The sequence below is a fragment of the Chrysemys picta genome, chromosome 24 (assembly GCF_011386835.1).
Source record: "Chrysemys picta bellii isolate R12L10 chromosome 24, ASM1138683v2, whole genome shotgun sequence".
NCBI classification, from domain to species: domain Eukaryota; kingdom Metazoa; phylum Chordata; order Testudines; family Emydidae; genus Chrysemys; species Chrysemys picta.
In genome coordinates, this window is record NC_088814.1 from 2392876 (window position 1) to 2413317 (window position 20442).

Below are 20442 nucleotides of genomic sequence, written 5' to 3' on the forward strand. Positions count from 1 at the left end.
CTTTACTATGAGAATACGTAACACTCTAGCAATAGATGGAATTGACACTTTCTACCACACTAAGACCTTTCAGCACTATGGTTTATGAAAACTCTTCAGCTTAATACAGCTTTTCACTGCACTGCAACTTTTTTTATAACAACATTATAGTACAATTGATTTTATTATGATTTCATATTGAATATGCCTCTCCTAGACAAGACTAGTTAAAGAGGTATATGCTGAAGAGCTTTTTACTGCAAATAAACTGTAATTATTCTTTCTCTGTAATATTTTGAGGGCTGTAGTATAATTTTCTTCATAAAGAAAAGTTGATGATTTAAAAATATTAATACTGATGCATTGTTTGGAACAGACTTCTGATATGTAGAATGAAAATGGAAATATACAGAATATGAAAATACAAAAGAGAACAGTAACATTCTATAACAGTAGTTAACTACAACAATCCGAGCAAACAAAATGGAAGAATAAATAAATACCCAACATAAATCTGAGGGCTTTAGGATTAATTTTCTCTATTTCATACAGGGAAATGGAATTTGGAAAAGAACTTTATTGACCAATTATGCCAGAGAGACACTATCCAGTAGTTGCCTTTTGCAGTTTATTGTATTACAGAAACCTTTTTGCTATGATGAAAGAGGTGCAAATGAGATGAGTGAGGCAAAGCACTGCACTGATCTAACACAGAGATCCACATTAATACAGCCATCCCACTGAAATTACATTTTTTTTCTCAAAGACAGACTGAAAAAAATCAGCAATGTGTGCTTGATTGTCTTGATATTGAAAAAATCCCTTTGGCAAACTTTTCTTGGCATCAACAATATGGTTGCCAAATGCCCTGGGAAGAGGAAACACCCTAATGGTGACACCCAGTGTGTAAGGTATAAATAGAAATCGGAGGACATCAAAAATTTACAGTCTGAGTCTTTATCAGGCTGTGCAACTAAACTTGGGCTTTGGGTTGGACGCTTAACTACTATCACTATGAGTCGTAGCACTAAGACTACGATTACCTCTTCTTCAGTTGTTGGAGGTGGCGGTGGAGGACGTATCTCTAGTGGAGGTGGTGGTGGAGGACGTAGCTCTAGTGGAGGTGGTGGTGGGCATTCTTCAAGCTCCACTAGAAGGATAACCAGTGGCGGAAGCTTTTCTGGTAGAAGTTATGGTGGAGGAGGTTCCAGATGTGATTACGGAGGGAGAATAAGCTGTGGTGGTTATGGAGGAGGAATAAGTGGTGGCAGTTGTGGAGGGGTAATAGGCGGTGGTAGTTATGGAGGGGGAATAAGTGGTGGTAGTTTTGGAGGGGGCTTTGGATCAAGTTGTGGTGGCTTCGGGGGATTTGATGGCGGTTTTGGAGGTGGCTTTGGTGGAGGTGGCTTTGGTGGAGTTGGTGGCTTTGGTGGAGCTGGTGGCTTTGGTGGCGATGATACTGGTATCCTCTCCAGCAACGAAAAGATAACCATGCAGAACCTTAATGACCGCTTGGCTTCTTACCTGAATAAGGTGCGAGCTTTGGAAGAAGAAAATGCTAATCTTGAGAATTTAATCAAGGAATGGTATCTGAGGAAAGGTCCAATTGCTACATTAAAGGACTACAGTCGCTATTATGAAGAAATTGAACAACTTAACAACCAGGTAAACTATTATTTTTCAGACAAGTTCTATTAATTATAAAGGCTTCTCTTTGAGACTATGCACAGCTACTTAGGCAGACAGCAGATAAAATATTTCATGTAGTATGAGATTACATACAAGCAATCCAAAATTAGGACATGATAGCATTACGGTTACCTGTATAGATGGAATCTTCGGATACTTTACTAAACTCTAACAAGTATTTATTGAGCATGTGCAATCTCCGATTTTCACAGGCTCATAACTTGGCCAATTTGGGGCTGATTTTATAGAGTCAGCAAAAGGCGTGTCCTTTATGCCAGGGCACACCCTCCTGCCAAATTCTGAGTCTCTAGACCAAAAGATGGAGGTGCTAAAACTCAACAAAATGTTAGTAAGAGCTTTTTTTTTTTTACATAGACAAAATATTGTATTTTACCTAACCTTGCCTAGAGAAATAGCTGAACTGTTTCTGCTAAAATCATATATTTTAAAAAGAGGGCGGGACTCTGGCATGCACAAGCCGAGGGGCAAGCAGGGGCACCCCCCAATCTCCGTGCGGTGTGTTCCTGCAGCCCAGAGTGGGAGGAAGCAGTAGGACGACTGCCACGTGTTGCCCCTGCCTCACCTGTAAAGCAGACAGCATTGCTGGGACTCCCAACAGCAGGCTGCAGCTGTATCGGTGGAGGGAGGACCCTGCAGCCAGTTGTCATGCTGCTTCCAACCCTCTCTGCCCAGGCTGCAGGGACACGGAGAGTGCTGCTGGGTGGGGACACCAGAGGCGTCCCAAGAAATGGGGTGTCATGCAAACCTTTCATTTCCCTCCCAAAGTATTCACATTTCAATTCCTGCTCACGCCCCTGGGCGGGAGATAAAAAATAAAACAACCTGAAGCAGACACCGGGCATGGAAAAATTCTCTTAACATTTGGTAGAGCTATAAGCAACTTGTACAGGAAAGCATCAGGCAACCTTAACTATAGGCATCACTACCTGTGCCACTTGCAATACATTTTGCAGACACAACGGAAGACAATTGATTATAAAAAACTCTTTTGTGAGGGCATCAATACTCTTGTAATCCATTTATAATGGACCCTTTCCTTAACAGAACGACGTTTTTAAAAAGACAAATAGGTTTTAGTCATGGTTTATGGGGAAAATTTTACTAATCTGAGTTAATGAAAAATATTCCTTATAAGTGAAATTGGAACTAGGATGTTTTAATAAAATACTCTTAAATATAATGAGTAAAGGACAAAGCAGTTAGTCTGGTGTAACAACAATTATCAAGCTTCTCTACTGAAGAATGAAAAGACTTTTTCCTAAAATAAAATAATAAATATTTCAGTGATCTAATTAGCTCTAACCAGGCATTTGGAAAAAAATTGCTTTCAAAGTTTATTCTGAAGAAATGTATAAATAACTGATTCCAATCTAAGGTACAGGACTGAATAACCAACTTTGAAGGTAAATAATTAACTCATACCACAAACATTAAATCATATTTGACAACATACGGAATAGTCCTATCTATATCTATATACCTATGTATATATTATAATATAACTATATATATATAACTACATATGTATATATTACTAAATATATTACTGTAATTCATACTTAATCTTTCATACATGATCTTCACAGTTTAGATGACAAAAAGCAAAAATTTTCCAAATGTAAACTTGTAAATGCTATTTTATCCCTCCAATGCCATTTTCGGTGGTAAAAAAAACAAACATAAAATTACATGCTTTTGACATCACTTCAATGAATTAAAGTGTTGTGGATCTTTTCAATAAAAGGAAGAGAACTCTAAGTCTAGACAGGAGTCATATACTAACTGATATCCAGCACATTATAGGGGCTTGACCATTGTTCCACTCATTCCCAGTTTCTCTACCTGCCCACACCTCACTCACTTGCATGGGAGATGGTGGAGTGACTCTGCAAAGGTTGCTTCCCCATCTTGTCCTGCTATCTGCAATGCGAATAGCCAGCACAGGGTGTGTGCATTATGGCCCAGTGTGGGTGTGTAGGATGGGCCACAAGATGAGCCTAGTTTCTAATCTTTACCCAGAACCGAAGTTAGACCTCCCAGATGTATGAACATTCCAGTATCCTTTATTTGAATGCACCTGTTGTTACATGCAATGGTAATAATGTTTTTTTGCACTGTTATTTTGCAGGATATGGGATGTTTGTTTAATTATTCTCTTAAACAAGGTTTTACATGTTTTAAAAGACATGCAAATCATTAGTGTAGTGAATGCCTCATTAATATATACATCTGCCAAGACAGATTTTCATAGGAAGAGCACCATTGCATTTGCCTTGTAGGTGAAAAAGAAGCAACAGACACTTGTTTCTCAGATCTTTGGTTTCTCCCACACTGTTTATATATGACACTGCACTTGTTTGCTCCCTTTTTCTCTGTGTCAGACAAAAGAGACTGCAGGGCTGAATGTCATCTGTCACCTCTTTTTCAGATTGTTAATTCATCTGTGGAGGTTAACAAGGTCATTCTGAATATTGATAACACTAGGATGACTATTGAAGACTTTAAACTGAAGTGAGTATCTCTCTTCCTTCCTGCCTGACCCAGTCATTTCCACCTCTTCACATCAGTTCCATGAATCCACTATCCAAAGCAATTCATATAGGGGGTTACAGTATTTACTTCAAACTAGATGACAGAACAGTTATTGGAAAGAGAAGTACTCCAGGAACCACTGGCTTTTTAAGATTTACATTATCATTTTTCTCTAGAAATGCTTTTGAACAGGGGCATTCCAAGGATTTCAGTTCGTTGTCACCCACAACTTTTCTTGTGTTTCTTAGGTATTACGAATTTAGGATCAGATCCTCAGCTGGTATAAATCAGTGTAGCGCCATTGACAACAATGGGGTTTTGCTTATTTTTAACCACTGAGGATCTGACCCTTAGTTTTACACAGTAATTGAACAAAAAATTGATGATTCCTCACTGAAAAAAGGAGACGCTGGTAGGTGATATCTGTACAATGCCTACAGTGAGTGGGAACATGGAAAAGACTGAGGAAAGAGTGCTTGATTGTACTAAAAATCCAGTCCAGGACACTGAACTAATAGGTCAGATGGTCAGGAAGTGCTGCACTCACCTTCACCGGTGTTAATCAGGAGTAGCTCCATTGCAGCCAATGGGATTAAAACAGTGTAAAGTCAATATAAATGCAAAGAGAATCAGGAATAAGCAAAGAGATTAAAATAAGGTAGAAAAAGGCAACGAGGTGATGAGGACCTGTTCATAAACAAACCTGATAGTGCTAAGAATACTAACCTAGTATCCCTCTGGCACCGCTGTTACTGACTTTCTTTTCCGTGGTTTAGATATGAGACTGAATTGGGTCTCCGCCAGAATGTGGAGGGTGATATTAATGGCTTACGCCCCCTGTTGGACCAACTGACCCTAACCAGGTCTGACCTGGAATTAGAGTTTGAATCCCTGAAGGAGGAACTGATTTCTCTCAAGAAGAACCACGAGGAGGTAAAATCCCCCCTTAAAATAATAATGAATGAAAATTCAATATTCAAAGAGTTTCCTTGGCTACTAGTCACCAAATTTTGCCCACTGATTTTGAGTGTCCAACTTGAGACATCCTGGGCCTGATTTTCAGAGCTGCTGATTGCCCACCGCTCTCACTGACTTAACCAGGTACACTTCTTGTTCAGGAGAGGGATGGCTAGGTGAAGTCTACTTTGAACGTTAGACCAAACTAGATTAGGGAAATGAGCCGTTTTCATTCCCCAAATTCAATTCATTGGTGAAGCCATGGAAGAAAACAATAGATTTCATGTATGTAAAAGCCACAAGGAAATATTTAAGCTTCTTGTGAAAATATTTTTCATGGAAGAAGTGTGATGCATAAACTGACTACCATAATGAACACTCAGCATGCAAGGTCCACAACACACTGGAAATCAAACACCCCACAGGAGGCAGAGTTGGGGCTGAGCATACAAAACTGGCCCTTTCACAGAGTAAAACAGTGTTGGCCATTGTGTAGTTTAACTAGGGAGTCAAAGGTGTGGATCCTTCTCCTCTCCTGGCATATGACAGAGGAGGGTCTTGTGAGACATAAGGGGTGAATGTCAGAATCTGGCCACATGAGAAAGGGTTGTGTTGGCAGTGGGAGGGTTGTCTTCCAAACCTTCTTTGCTAAAATATGAGCTCAGAATGAGGTCTTTGTTTTTGGGGGGCCTGGGTTTTCATTGCAGGAACTTAAAGGACTGCAACCACAGACCAGTGGTGATGTTAATGTGGAGGTCAATGCTACTCCAGGCTACGATCTGACGGAAATACTAAATGACTTGAGAAGAGAATATGAGCATATCATTGAGAACAACCGTAAAGAGGTGGAAAAATGGTATGAAACCAAGGTAAGTTGCAGTAGCTATAACTATAAAAAGACTTGACATACTTTGTTAGCACACACAAGTATAATAGTGGTAGGACAATTGTTCACATGTTACTTAATGCAGATCATCTTTAAATTATGCTGACAGTTTAGCATGAGAAGTTCAGAATTGGAGCGAAAGGGTTTGCTGCGAGCTAGAATTCATAGAATCATAGAAATGTGGGGCTGGAAGGGACCTTGAGAAGTCAGGTCCAGACCCCCGCACCTATGGCAGGACTAAGTGAACCTAGACCATCCCTGACAGGTATTTGTCCAACCTGTTTTTAAAAACCTTCAATTATGGGAATTCTACAACTTCCCTTGGAAGCCTATTCCAGAGCTTAACTGCCCTTATAGTTAGAAAGTTTTTCCTGACATCTAACCTAAATTTCCCTTGCTGAAAATTAAGCCAATTACTTCTTGTCCTACTTTCAGTGGACAGGGAGAACAATTGATCATTTTTTACCGCAGCGCTTAACATATTTGAAGACTGATAACAGGTCCTCCCTCAAGACTCCTTTTCTTAAGATAAAGTATGCCCAGTTTTTGTTAACCTTTCCTCAGAGGTCAGGTTTTATAAGTACTGCAGATTTTATAAGTACTCTCTCCACTCCATTATCCAAGTCACTAATGAAAACATTGAATAGCACTGGATCCAGGATTGACCCCTGAAGAACCTACTACATACACCCTTCAAATTTAACAGCGAACCATTGATAGCTACTCTCTAAGTACGGTCTTTCAATCAGTTGTGCATCCACCATTTAGTAATTTTATCTAGACCACATTTCCCTGAGGTGAACTAGTAGATATGTGGAATCCCTGTATTAAATAGCAAGGGGAATTCAAACCAGGCCTGGGGTGCACTGGCACTGCAGAACTGTGTGTAGAAAGTTTACACAGCCCAGTTTACATTACTCTTAGACTCTTCAGACTCATAGACTTTAAGGTCAGAAGGGACCATTATGATCAACCAGTCTGACCTCCTGCACATTGCAGGCCACAGAACCTCACCAACTCATTCAGCCTCTAGCCAGATTTACTTATTTTTGTAGATGCTTTCATGATGATAAATTCACCATATTCACCCTATAATTAAAGCAAAAACGTCTTGATTGTGTATTTGCATTTTTCAGATTTCAGAAGTTAATCACGAAGTCCACTCGAGTGGTCGGGACATAGAGTCAAGCACCAAACAGGTCACAGAGCTGAGACGTGAATATCAGAACGTGGAAATCGAGCTGCAGTCCCTCCTCAGCACGGTATGTAACAGCATTTGCTTCTGTATCTCACAAATGAAAAGGACATATGGATTACAGGCCTGACGAGAGACCAGCCATAGCTAGTGCTGCATTAGTAAAGGGTGAGATGGCTAGTACATCTGTTGCTGTGAAGGATTTGCCTTGTTCTTTTTGCCTTGGAGAATCCCAGTTTCCTGCATCAAAATAGGTTAAATTTGCCACGTTCCTACAGACCCTGTTCTTCCCGTTCAATTCTCAGATACAGTCTTTGCAGTCCTCCTTGGCTGACACAGAAGGTCGCTACAACATACAGCTGAATCAGATCCAGACCATTATTGTCTCTGTGGAAGAAGAACTGGCAAGTATCCGATGTGAAATAGATAATCAGAATCAAGAGTACAGACTGCTCCTTGGCATCAAGAACCAGCTGGAACAGGAGATCGCTCAGTACCGGCATCTACTTGACGAAGGAAATCAAGAAATTAGGTATGTGAACTATAGAGATATCAGGGCATTACATGAAACCTCAAAGCAGGTAATTCCTGAGTGTGAATTATAGTACTTAGGAGCAAAGAGAATCATGCAGGGTGAAGAACTGGTACAACAGATTCTGCAGTCACAAAACCTGCAAGGAAAGGGGCCTAATTTCATGCCACTGAGTGATCCTCAAAATATTTGGAGATTTGTTTCATAAACCATAAGGTGCTCCAAAACTCATGGCATTCTTGAATTTTAGAATTGGAATAGAAAACTTATGAGTAAAATTATAATTTAAAAATTGTTCTTCTGCTGTACTACTTTGGGCTGGGCAGGAAATACCATGAAAAGAGCCTTTTTTCCATTCTTTTGTTATTTTTGATTCTAGAAAAAGCTAGGAAGTACAGAGGCAGCAGTGAAAATAGAAAAGAATTTTAGTTTGAAGTTCTGGTGAAAATTCAGGTTATTTTTTATTTTACCTGAAGCAGCTGGCCTGTCCTTAATTCTGATTGGTCTTAACCCATATCATGAAACAAGCAAAAATTAGTTAGCTTTATGCATTTCAACTTTGGATCCCAGTGACACAGTAGGCTTTCAGAACTGGTGGGGCAGCAGAACCGAATCTGGCAAAAAATCTCTGAGCAGGGCCATGGGAAAATTCAACCTGTGGACTCGAGGTTGGTGGGGGGATGGATTTGAGTGTCATTTTCTTGATGATCTGCACTGGCCCTGGGGGTTGAGGGTGCTGGGTAATGGACAGGAAGAAGAGTGCTGGTCAGGCTTCCATGCATCTTCAGTGTGTGGGTCTCCTTTTGTGAAATGATTTGTTGTTTAATTCACTTTTCTCTTTTCCTTTTACAGTATTACACGAGAAGGAGGTGGCTATTCTTCAGGAGGAGGAAGAGTCATTGGAGGTGGAGGATCAGGAGTCAGAACTGGAGGAAGTAGCATTACTTATGGAGGTAGCATAGGAGGAGTAAGAGGAGGAAGTATCACTGGAGGTGGAGGATCTGGAGACAGAACTGGAGGAAGTAGCATTACTTACACAGGTAGCACGGGAAGAGGAAGCGAAAGAGGAGGAAGTATCACTGGAGGTGGAGGATCAGGAGGCAGAACAGAAATAAGAGAAGGTAATGTCCATTATGGTGGAGGTGGCACAGTAAGAGGAGGTGAAATTTGCTCAGGGGATGGAACAGGAGGAAGAACATGTGGTGTAACTGGAGGGGAGAGAATTTCAGGAGGTAGTAGTAGTTCTTCCCACTCCTATTCATCTTCCCATGGCCACTCATCTTCTCAACCATCCAAGTCTGGTGAAATCTATGGTAAGAACTTGTTTTAAGGATAATTGTTTCCTTGTTCTTTCCACTCTAATTCAAACAGTGGGCTAATTGCTCATTTGGCTCAAATGATTCCTTGGGTGGGGCTCTGCAACGTTTTATTAAGTCTCTTTTTTCTTCAAAGTGTACGTGAGGCTGTTGGGGAGACTGAGGTGAATTGGATTGCAGTATCATTGATATGCAACTGGTACACTGAACTGCTCTGTACCTCATTTTTAATCAGGCCCAAATACTCTTTCTTTTCCATTATCTGGGTGTCACAGAGCCCCAGTGAGAGTGAGCTGGGTGAGGTTCAGTTTGGACATGGCAATAATGATATTAGTTGGTTGGGGTGGGATCTCAAAAGTACAGAGGGGAAGTTTCTGCCCCCGCTACAGAGGAAGTTTGCAATTTGGGAGTGTTCTTCGACTCCACATTGTTCCTGATGGCACTGTTGGCCAAAAACACCCTTTTCATCTATATCTGGTTAGATGATTGCAATATTTTATTTCAAACCTAACACAATTCTCCAAGTCTTTAATTACAACCACAGCTGATTTTCTTCATCTCATTTACTTTCTGCAGAACCATCAAAAATAAAAATTTGTAATAAAGCTCTAGAGTACTTACAGCCATCCTAGCATTTGTCCCCAGCCTGTTTTCTGTGTGTTAAACAGTAGTGCAAAGAGATTCCCCCCCCACCCCCACTAAACAAAGTAATGCTTCCCTCTCTCTCTCAACAGCACACTCAAGAAAATCCTTCGATTAACCAGTCATGTCGATGATCCTCCAGCCAAAGACCAGACAAAGTTAGAGTGAACTCACCACATTTCCTGCATGCCTAAACAAAGAGCAAGGAGAAATGCTCCTAATAGTTATTCAGTGCTGCTGCCATCTATCCATAGGGGTCCATCAGAGCTGTTCAGATGGGCCACTTTCCTGCCTATTGCTACCCGCTTTTTCCATTCTGTAATTCCATTCTGTAATGTTCTGACAATCTGTACCAAGGTTGGTAATCTGCCTTCCAGTGAAAAGTGTCTCTAATAAAACTTTATTTCTGCCTGATGCAATCAGAAACCTGTGTCTGGGAAGTATTTTCCTTTAACACACTTTTTGTTGGTATCCAATTCAGATGCAAATACCAACCCATCCTCACACAGAGTATATAGGAATGGGTCAGTTGTACATTGCAGTAGTTGATGGTGCTATACTTAAAGAAAAAGAATTAAATTGAGAGAAAATACATCTGCATCTCTTAGTGGTCATGTACTTCAATCCCAGATTATCCAGCGCATTTCACACTGGTATTTTTCTGACTGTTCAGTGTAGATTGTAAACTCCTTGGGGCTGAGACCATGTCTTCATCTTTTAGTAATGTACCAACTACTCTTGTGGCACTCAGCAAATAATAAATAAACAAGCATAAGGAAGTACTGCTTCACACAAGGCAGAGTCTCCTTGTGGAATTCACTACCAGGGGATGCTGTGAAGGCCAAAAATATAACTGGGTTCAAAAAAGAATTGAATAAATTCATGGAGGTTTAAAACAAACATATGGAAGCACTTCTTCACATGCACAGTCAAACTGCAGAACTTGTTGCCAGGGGTTATTGTGAAGACCAAAAGCATAACTGGGTTCAAAAAAGAATTAGGTAAGTTCATGCAGGATCAGTCCATCAATGGCTATTAGCTCTGGGTGTTCCTAAAACTCTAACTGCCAGAAGCTGGGAATAGATGACTCAATATTGGATTACTCAACAATAGAGTGACCAGACAGCAAATGTGAAAAATTGGGACGGGGGTGGGGGGTAATAGGAGCCTATATATGAAAAAGACCCCAAAATCAGGAGTGTCCCTATAAAATCGGGATATCTGGTCACCCTACTCAACAATTGCCCTGTTCTGTTCATTCCCTCTGAACTATCTGGCACAGGCTGCTGTCGGAAGACAGGCTACTAGACTTGATAGACCATTGGTTTGACCCAGTATGGCCGTTCTTATGTTCTTAGTGCCAATCTAGACCAGACTCCATAAGAGCACTCAACCAAGTGAATCAAGACTGTGAGAAATTAGTGCTGGTCCAGTCTGCAGAGATAACAGTGACCCAGGACAGCATGATGGTCGGGGTGAATACAAGACTGACTTACACAGACTCTTACTTCCTTACTATTTGCCCCTACTGACCACCCTGGATAGTGGCTCTAAACATTCACAACTAACACCAACCAGTCATGACTCAATGAGATCCGAGTAATGATACAGCCCAGACATTGTGAGATTTAAGCACTGATCCAGTTTTGGTTTTGTGGGATCTTGAATGAATAAAACTGTACAGTGTAAACTTGAAAATGTGGAATCTAGTGATCATTTTGTATAGAAACATTCAATTTAAAAGAAAAAGGAAGAAGACAAGAAAAATCATTCATAATCCCAAATGATTTAGCCAAATACAAACAGAAATACCATAACTGTAGATTTTAAAAGTGAAAAAAGCCCCATGAAATGAATTTGTTACCTAATTAGTAATTATCACCACCCAATTAACCTGCTGCAGAACAGGATGGATCTATATAGAGCCAATAAGAACTGGGATCTTTTGCAGGGCATATGGGGGGCTTCCTTCTCATTATTATTTTCTGTTTCTTCCCTAAAGAAAATCTTTTTGAATCTGAGGTTGTATCCCCCTGGGATCCTGCATGACTCAATAAAACTATGGGACCCGAAGAGAAAATACTGTTAAACAAACTCAAAATTGATAGCTACAGGGAGAGAATGGGGGAAGTCAAGGGAAGCCAGTTTTATTGTAAATATGGCAAATTCCAAAGCACGGGTCTTGGTCCCTCAGACACACAGAGATGGCTGCATGCGAATCCCCTTCTCAGAAAAGAGGATAGTTCTGTAATATAGAAACCAAGAAACAGTCTCTCTTGAGAAAAAAATAATTCTCATGTTGGAAGAAAGCAGTTATGTGTTTTGTCCAGTATCCTGTGTCTGACAGTACCCAGTGCTGGACACATCAGAGGAAGAGGTAAAAGTTACACAGCGCATCCCAATTTCTCTTCCTATATTAGAACATGGAGAGAATGTCTTTTTTAACACAGCTGACTATCAGTTTCTTCCCTGAAATGTCAGTATTGATTGAGTACTCAGGGAAGGATAATATTCTGGCTTGTTATTTTATAGACCTTATTCTAGGGGCTTTGTAAATTTCCTTCTGAGATGTTAACATTGATGGTAACATTTCCACTGTCTCTATTAGCTAGTGTACATGTGAAAGCAGACAGAAAAGCTTATTTATACACATTTGTGAAAACCATTTACACAGTATTTGTAATTTGATAACGAAGTAGAGAATCCTTTACCACCAGAAAGCAGGACCGGATTAACCTTTTGTGCCGAAGCCAGGACATCCCTGGGCCCACGCCACTTCCCGCAGCCCCCATTGGCCTGGGACGGCGAACTGCGGCCAGTGGGAGCTGCCATCGGCCGAACCTGCGGACGCTGCAGGTAAACAAACTGTCCTGGCCCGCCAGTGGATTTCCCTGATGGGCTGTGTGCCAAAGGTTGCTGATCCCTGGAATAAACTATTGAATGTCAAGAATGAACTAAATAAAGAAGGGAATAGTTAGAACTAGCTGGCAGAGACTTGGATGAAAAGATGAACCTTGCACTGTACTCTGAAAACACAGCCCCTGGACAACTACTTTCAAACCAATATTATTAGACCTTTTAGTTACTTTGATCCTCATTAGTCACCATATTCATCAACAGTTAACCCACCAACCCCATTTGTGTTTGTATTTTTCAGATTGAAGACGTGAATCCTCAGTCACTTCAAGTGGTCAGGAGATGCTAAGTAACAAACAGGTCACTCAACTGAGACATGACATACAGGTCCTGGAGACTGAACTGCAGGCCCAGCTCAGCATGGTACCTGATGCCGATAGGATCTGCACTCCCACGCTGTATGACACACAGATATAGAGATTGAGAAGAAGGCGCCATGGCTTGCACTTCTTTTGGAAGTATCGGTGTAATGAGGTTAGCAAAGAGTTTGCATTACTTTGTACTAGAAAATCCTAATTTCTTGAAGGAAAAGGGATTAAATTTGCATCATTCCTAAAATTCTGCATTTTCTTTTTGCATTCTCAGAAAGGCACTCTGGAAAACTTCTTGGCAGAAATGGAATCTCATTGTAGCATGCAGTGCAACACCTCCAGGCCCTGACTGACTCTGTAGAGGAGGAACTGGCCTGTTTGTGATGTGACATGGAGATTCAAAACCGAGAGTACAAAACGCTCCTTGGCATTAAGGCCCAACTAGAACAGATCTGTCGATACTGGGAGCTGCTGCAGGAAGGACAGCAAGATCTTGTGTATATATACGCTGTAGAGAAGTCAGGGCATAAAGTAAAATTAGGGTTACCATCCGTCCGTATTTCCCCGGACATGTCCGGCTTTTGCGTCTCTAAATAGCCGTCCGGGAGGAATTGGTAACAAGGTTAAAATGTCCGGGGTTTTTTTCTCCCTCGCCTCCCTCCCTCCCTTCCATGCAGAGTGTGGCTGCTGATTGGGCGGCTAGGCCGATTGACCCACTCCCATTGGCCTCCAGCAGCCAGAGCCCTCCCCTGCTCCCCCCTCCCTCTCTCTGTAGTCCTCTGTAACACACAAACAGACCCACGTGGAGCCAGAATGGTAAGGGGAGTGGGGGTGCGCAGTTAGGGAGCGGGGGAGTGTTGGATGGGTCCCCAGCCTCCACCTGCCACCCCCCCTCCGTGCATCCCCCCCTCGGTGGGTCCCCCATTCCTGTCTGCCTGCTGGCTCGGCAGTACATGCAGACAACTGCTGTCTGCTGCCCCTGGGTCCTAGTGCCCCCATCCACTAATGGGAAGACAGGCTGCCCTTACCCTGCCCTTCCACCCTAGCCCTGAGCCTCTCCAACACCCCAAACCCCCCAGCCTTCATCCCCACACACCCTAATCCTCTGCTCCATCCCTGAGCCCCCTCCTGCATCATGAACCCCTCATCCCCAGACCCACAGCCCTCACCCCTGCATCCCCTCCTATCCCCAAACTCCCTCCCAATCCCCCTCCCTCTTCCCACACACCCCCTCCTGCCCTCAAACTTCCTCCTAAAGCCTGCACCCCCTCCCTTTGCACCGCCTCTCACCCCCAAACTCCATCCCAGAGCCTGCACCCCTCACCCCCTCCTGCACACCCACCCCCTGCCCCAGCCCGGAGCCTGCACCCAGCACCCAAACTCTATCCCAGAACCTGCACCCCTCCTGCACCCTAATCCCCAGCCCAGGACCTGCACCCCAGACCTCCTCCCCCCACCCAAACCCCCTCCCAGAGCCTTAGGCAGGTGGGGTGGGGGGTTCTGGGCACCACCAAAATTTCTACAACCCTGCCACCCATGCAAGTGGATAAGGGTCAGGGCAGTCAGGGAACAGGTAGGGTCCTGGGGGGGGGGCAGTTAGGGTAGGGGGTTCTCAGCAGGGGACAGTCAGGGGACAAGAAGCAGGGGGGGTTGGGGTTCTGAGGGGAGCAGTCAGGGGGTGGGAAGTGGGAGGGAGTGGATGGGGCGGGGCTAGGGCGGGGCTTCCCCCCCCCCCCAGTGTCCTCTTTTTTGTTTGTGGAAATATGGTAACCCTAAGTAAAATACCAGTGCAGTTGTCTGTTTAAAGTGACATAGTTATTTTAGCAACAATAGAAACTCTCTGCGTGGGAAGCTAGTGCACTGGATTGTGCAGCCACAATATCTGCATTGAAACGGGATTATTCATATTGTAATGAGCACACCTCAAAGGATTTGGAGATGTGGTTCAGATAAGCACCAAAAAGTTGATCCCAACCTCATCATATCCAGCTTGTTCTGCAGCACGGAGATGTAAATCTCATGAGAAAATTCTATTGTATTGTACTTCCTTCTATCAGCTGAGCAATACAATGGGAAGAACTTTTCTTGCAGTATTTTGTTATTTCCACTTCCTGAGAGTTTCAGGAAGTGCAGAGCTAACACAAAAGTGGGGAGGGGGAATCAGGAAATTAACCAAACATTTCAAAGCTTCAAGAAAGGTCCAGCTCTTGTACACCTCCTGTGAAATGCACAGATCCCTTTTTCTGAATTTATTGTTTCAGTCCCCAAAACTTCCTCCTTTCCACAGTATCCCTTAAGTGGATCCAATGCTCCAATTTGTCTCGGTCACTCTGGACCCTATCCTTACCCTCCAGCGTATCTACTTCTCCCCCCAGTTTAGTGTCATCTGCGAACTTGTTGAGGGTGCAGTCCACGCCATCATCCAGATCATTAATAAAGATGTTGAACAAAACCGGCCCCAGGACTGACCCCTGGGGCTCTCCGCTTGATACTGGCTGCCAACTAGACATCGAGCCGTTGATCACTACCCGTTGAGCCCGACAATCTAGCCAGCTTTCTATCCACCTTATAGTCCATTAATCCAATCCATACTTTTTTAACTTGCTGGCAAGAATACTGTGGGAGACTGTATCAAAAGCTTTGCTAAAGTCAAGATATATCACGTCCACTGCTTTCCCCATATCCACAGAGCCAGTTATCTCATCATAAAAGGCAATCAGGTTGGTCAGGCATGACTTACTGTTCAATCACATTGCTTTTTGATACATCACTTGCCCCCAGTTTGTCTGTTCTTTTATATAAATTCTTTGATGCAGGGATCTTGTATTCCCATTGTTTATGAAACACCAAGCCAACCTTAGCTGCTATATAAATAATGAATAATAATAAAGCCAAATCTCCAACTCTTCTATATTCATTAATCATTAAAACCAAAATGCAAACAATTCCCAGCAGGGAAGGAAGAGAAAAGTTTTATGAAGCAAGAAAGCCCAGAGAGGACAGGGCTAAATGACAGAAGAGAAATGATGAGGAGAACTGGAGGAGAAAGAGACAGGTGGCTTGGGGAGAATTGCAGACTGGGGGCCTGGAGTTAGGAAGGTGAAAGTCGCTGTGGGAGCTGATCCCAGGCCTTTAATGTCCAGACCCATTAGTGCACCCAGTGCATTTGCTGCACACCTAGGCAAAGAGAAAACAGTTGTATAGCACTGCTGATGCTAACAGAACAGTTCAGATGGGACACTTCCCAGCCTATCATGCTACCCGCTTCTTCCATATCTATACACACACACGCTTCCTTGGGTGACAGCTGCCATCTGGCCAACACACTCAGGATTATACTGGGGACCTCCAGACTTAAAAGCACAACGAGGTGCTATAGCTTGAGCTAAAGCTCCCTAGCTGAGGACTGTAACACCTCATATCATCATAGAATCATAGGAGGTCATCTAGTCCAACCCCCTGTTCAAAGCAGGACCAACCCCAACTAAATCATCCCAGCCAGGGCTTTGTCAAGCCAGGCCTTAAAAACCTCTAAGGATGGAGATTCCACTACCTCCCTAGATGTATTCTGTGGATGGGGCACAGAGGGAAACCTTTAATACACACTCAGGCAATGGGTTACACGTCCTCTGAACACTAAAACCCATTTAATTAGAATCAAAGATGGGATCTGAAGCTGGGAAGACTCCAGGTCTGAAAAGCTGAGAAAGGGTCAGGGGAGGGCCAGTCAAGTGAAAGTTGGAGATTAAAATATGAAAAAACATTTCTTTCCTTTCTAGGAACCCTAAAAGACATTTAATTAGACTTATAGATGGGATTTGCTCTTTCTTTTCAACTGGATACATAACATTACAATTAGTGAGAAAGTTCTAGAGCAGCAGTACTCAAACTTTAGCCACCCGAGGACCCTCATTTTGTTTAAAATTTGTTGCGAACACCCAAGCCCCCCGTTCAGCTGTTCCGTGGCATGCAGGAGGCACTGGGAGGGAGGGGGAGGTTTGTTTCAATATGTTTTTTCCTGGCTTAACGTAGTTCTATGTACTTGGGTATCTCCTTTTTTCTGCTGGTAGATGTCTTCTTTAGCATAGCCAATCACATAGTATGCTCATGTGGCATCCTCTAGTGGCAAGCACAGAAAATGTGATAGAATTTACAACACAAACTCTTCACAGGCGGAGGGACCATCATTCACGTATATGACTAGAGAAAGGGACAGCCTCATGAAAGTAACATACTTTATAACTTCGTAATAGCTACCATTAAAAGACTATGAAGTTTCTACTGGCTCCTTGTTCTGTATCCTGGAGATACAACAGTCTTTCACAAACCCTGTGACCTTTTTTCCCCATGAATATGTGCCCTTAACCTCCCAGAGAACATGCCCTCTAGTTCCTGATCCTAACCAACCCACTCCCATCCTCTCCACACTTTGGCCAGTATATAAACGATATAAGTTTTGAAACATTTAAAAAACCCAACTCCTGCTGCTTCTTCCCCACATAAAGGCATAATTCTCCGTTAAGACATCACACTTGCTTGCTGGGAAGTTGATGACATCACAAATAGATGATTCTGACTAAAGCTGCATGAAAAGAGACCAGAGAAAAATTTTCTTAACCAGTTCCTCAAAACAAGAACAGCTTGTGGTTTCTCTCGGAATTAACTGCCATTTTCCACAAAAAGTAAGAGCTTATTTTTCATTAGCGAATGTGGTGAAATTTGTCTATGAAAATAATTCACTCTAACCCTGACAAGAGTGTAAACATGCACTTGCTATTTCTTCCAGGGTGAAATTTCACTAATGTGTTTGATGAACAGAAATGGAGGAACAAATTGTTTCTGAGAAAATTCACATATAAGCACATGAAAACATTGGCTTTTAATGCAAAATATATTAATAAAATTGATACATTTTTCACAACTGCAGTGTTGTGATTTCAAATGGGGGAATAAACAGAAGGAGCAGATGGACATTCATAGAAAAAAAGATAACAGAAATGTCACTGGCAATAAAGAACAAGGGAGAGAATTAGAGGAAGTTCTGGTTATTTAGGCATGATTGTCTCTGAATCTATTCAAATCATTCCATAAGGGGCCAGCAGATCTAACAGAAGCCAGAGTTTGCCAGTGCTGTGCTTGTGGGCACTTGATTTAGCATGCATGTTATTCTGTCCTTGTGGCCAGCTCACCCACATATTGACAGAGGTGCACAATCATAAAAGGAGGGGGAGCCTGATATTGTCAATTTAAAAATGAGGGCACTTTTATTAAAAATGAGGTTTAATGGATCTGCCATGTGTTTATAATGTAGCCCTCAAGAGAGGACTGCATCTGTTACTGTTGCTTTGTGTTATGTTGTTACTGTCTCCAAGGGAGGAGAGACTCTAACTTCAACCTTCAAGTGTGTTTGTTTTTCTGAAATCTGGGAACTAATCATCTCTGCTTGTATAACAGAAACACGCAGGAAAGCAGATGAGGCCATGTCTGTGGAATGTGATAATACATGATCCTGTGGGTAACGTGCTGACTGAAAATGAGAAAACTAAGATAAGAACCCAGTGCCTTATCCTGAGTGCATAAGGGTTCAGCTTGGTGAGGTCCCAGACTGACACCTTTTCATGAGTTGGCACAGATTATATTCCTAACTCTTTCCCTGTAGCAGCCAACCATCTTCTCCTCTGACTCTGACAGCATTGCTGCTTCATGGAGCACAATACACGTTCAGCCACTACAGTCTGCTGATCTCAGAGCATGAAAATCAGGCTAAACACTGAGGGAGAGATCCTCAGCTGGTTTAAATTAGCATAGCTCCACTGAATCTGATGTACAGGATCTCCCCCAAAGACTGAAATGAGACTGTAACCCTAGACTTCGCTTACAGCAAATAGACATTAAGGATAAACTTGCCAAGAAGAACTTGGGAGACCTGATTTTCCCCCTTTCTATTAGAGGGGCCAACACAAATTGGTGAATGAAGAGACATCCCCGGTATGGTTCCTGGGCTATTAAGTCCTATACATTGCACTAAACATTGCTATACATTGTATTGTAGGAAACGCTGCGTTCACGCAAGAGAGTGCAATTTGTTTGAGGGGTCTATGAGGCATAAAGCACATATCTATAGAATACAAAGCATACTTCTGCAGCGACCTCAAAGATGCGTAATTTATGCTGGCTATATATCCAACATCTGTAGGAACTGAAGATGAGCGAGGGATACAAACACATTAATAGTTAAAAATTACTATTAAAACTGTTAAGGGAAAATTTTAGAGAACCAATGAAACTTCAAACAGGGTCACTATCTATCCTAATTTAATGGGATCCCCTGATTTTGACAGCTGACTTGCATCTTGCATTAAAAGCATCTCAAAATACCATATCTTCAAGGCTGAGATAAAGTAATGATGCTATGCTGCTATATCACAAAGTGATGACTACAGCTGATGGGAAATTTTCCATCAAGGTATTTTTTGGGGAGAAAATGGCTTTTTGAAATTTTCATGCCATCTCTGGGATCTAGCTATGGACATGAAAATCTTACATGCAGGGGTCAGCTTTAGTTAAGAAAGAACGATAGAATAGTAAAGTCATGATTAATGACATGAAAGTGGTTTGTCCTTACCAAGCCCCACCCTAGGCAGCAGAATTTAGCGTAGGCTTTTTAGTAATTCCCTGGTTTGGCACAATTGCCAATGTTAATATAATAATGTCCAGCAGATGTGTGCAAGGAGGAAATCCACTGTACTGGTCATGGAAAACTATGCCTGCAGACTGCCTTTTTGCAAGTCAGCATAAGAAATTTGTATCAACAGAGATATCCTTCCATGCATAGATGATTGTGTAGTAATCTAGGGGTGTGTATTCAGATCCTTCATTGAAGTCTCTTTGGAAAATCTAACCTTAAATGCCTAGAATGTCTCATACTCCCACTATCCAACTGTAACTCAAATTCAATTTTTTGCTGTTTGCATAGGAGAGAGAAATTTTCTATGAGCTGACAAACAGATCATTCCAGAATTTGTCTGCATTTCCAAATATATGACTAGACAATCATGAGCTGATCTGGATAAAATCGTAGTCTGGTCTAATCTCCTCACAGAATGCCAGATAAGCCTTGGTTACTTCAAAAAGATCTTTGTGACTCTCCATGCTTTTGACAAGAAACACTGGAAACAAAATACTGCAAGGAAAGCTGCTCATGTAGTATTTTAAATATGTATTATATCAATAGAAAGAATAAACAGAATAATAATAGTCAAACTAAGGAAGTACAGGAATTCTTATATGAAAATTATTTTTGTTAAATTTCAAGATAAGCATCCACAATTCTGAGTAGAAATCCAAACAATTTGGGAACTTCTTGAAATTTGCCGGTCATTAAAACAAACCCCAAGAGACAATGCTCCTTTACGACTGGTGCACTGAATAGGCACTTTCAGGTCCACATAAGATGACTTCTAAAA

The 20442-nt window shown here is 42.1% G+C and overlaps 1 protein-coding gene across 2 annotated transcripts; it reads left to right on the forward strand.

Annotated features, from left to right (window-relative positions):
* The first annotated feature begins 663 nt into the window (after window positions 1–663).
* LOC101943762 (keratin, type I cytoskeletal 13) lies at window positions 664–10175 on the forward strand. Of its 2 annotated transcripts, none has more exons than XM_024100776.2 (8): window positions 664–1644; window positions 4118–4200; window positions 4998–5154; window positions 5886–6047; window positions 7201–7326; window positions 7565–7791; window positions 8644–9104; window positions 9842–10175. In XM_024100776.2, exons 1-8 carry the CDS (start codon window positions 994–996, stop codon window positions 9865–9867), a joined length of 1893 nt encoding a protein of 630 aa, XP_023956544.1. In that variant the 5' UTR covers window positions 664–993; the 3' UTR covers window positions 9868–10175. The 2 variants fall into 2 exon arrangements, with proteins under 2 accessions (XP_023956544.1, XP_023956545.1); XM_024100777.2 differs by having other exon boundaries at window positions 930–1644; window positions 8644–8912.
* The last annotated feature ends 10267 nt before the right edge of the window (window positions 10176–20442 follow it).

Bases quoted from the DNA above. Each gene is read 5' to 3' on its own strand.
- LOC101943762 (XM_024100776.2), top strand. From the start codon at position 994: ATGAGTCGTAGCACTAAGACTACGATTACCTCTTCTTCAGTTGTTGGA. The intron at 1,645-4,117 runs GTAAACTATTAT...CCTCTTTTTCAG, and splicing joins TTGAACAACTTAACAACCAG to ATTGTTAATTCATCTGTGGA. The intron at 5,155-5,885 runs GTAAAATCCCCC...TTTTCATTGCAG, and splicing joins TCAAGAAGAACCACGAGGAG to GAACTTAAAGGACTGCAACC.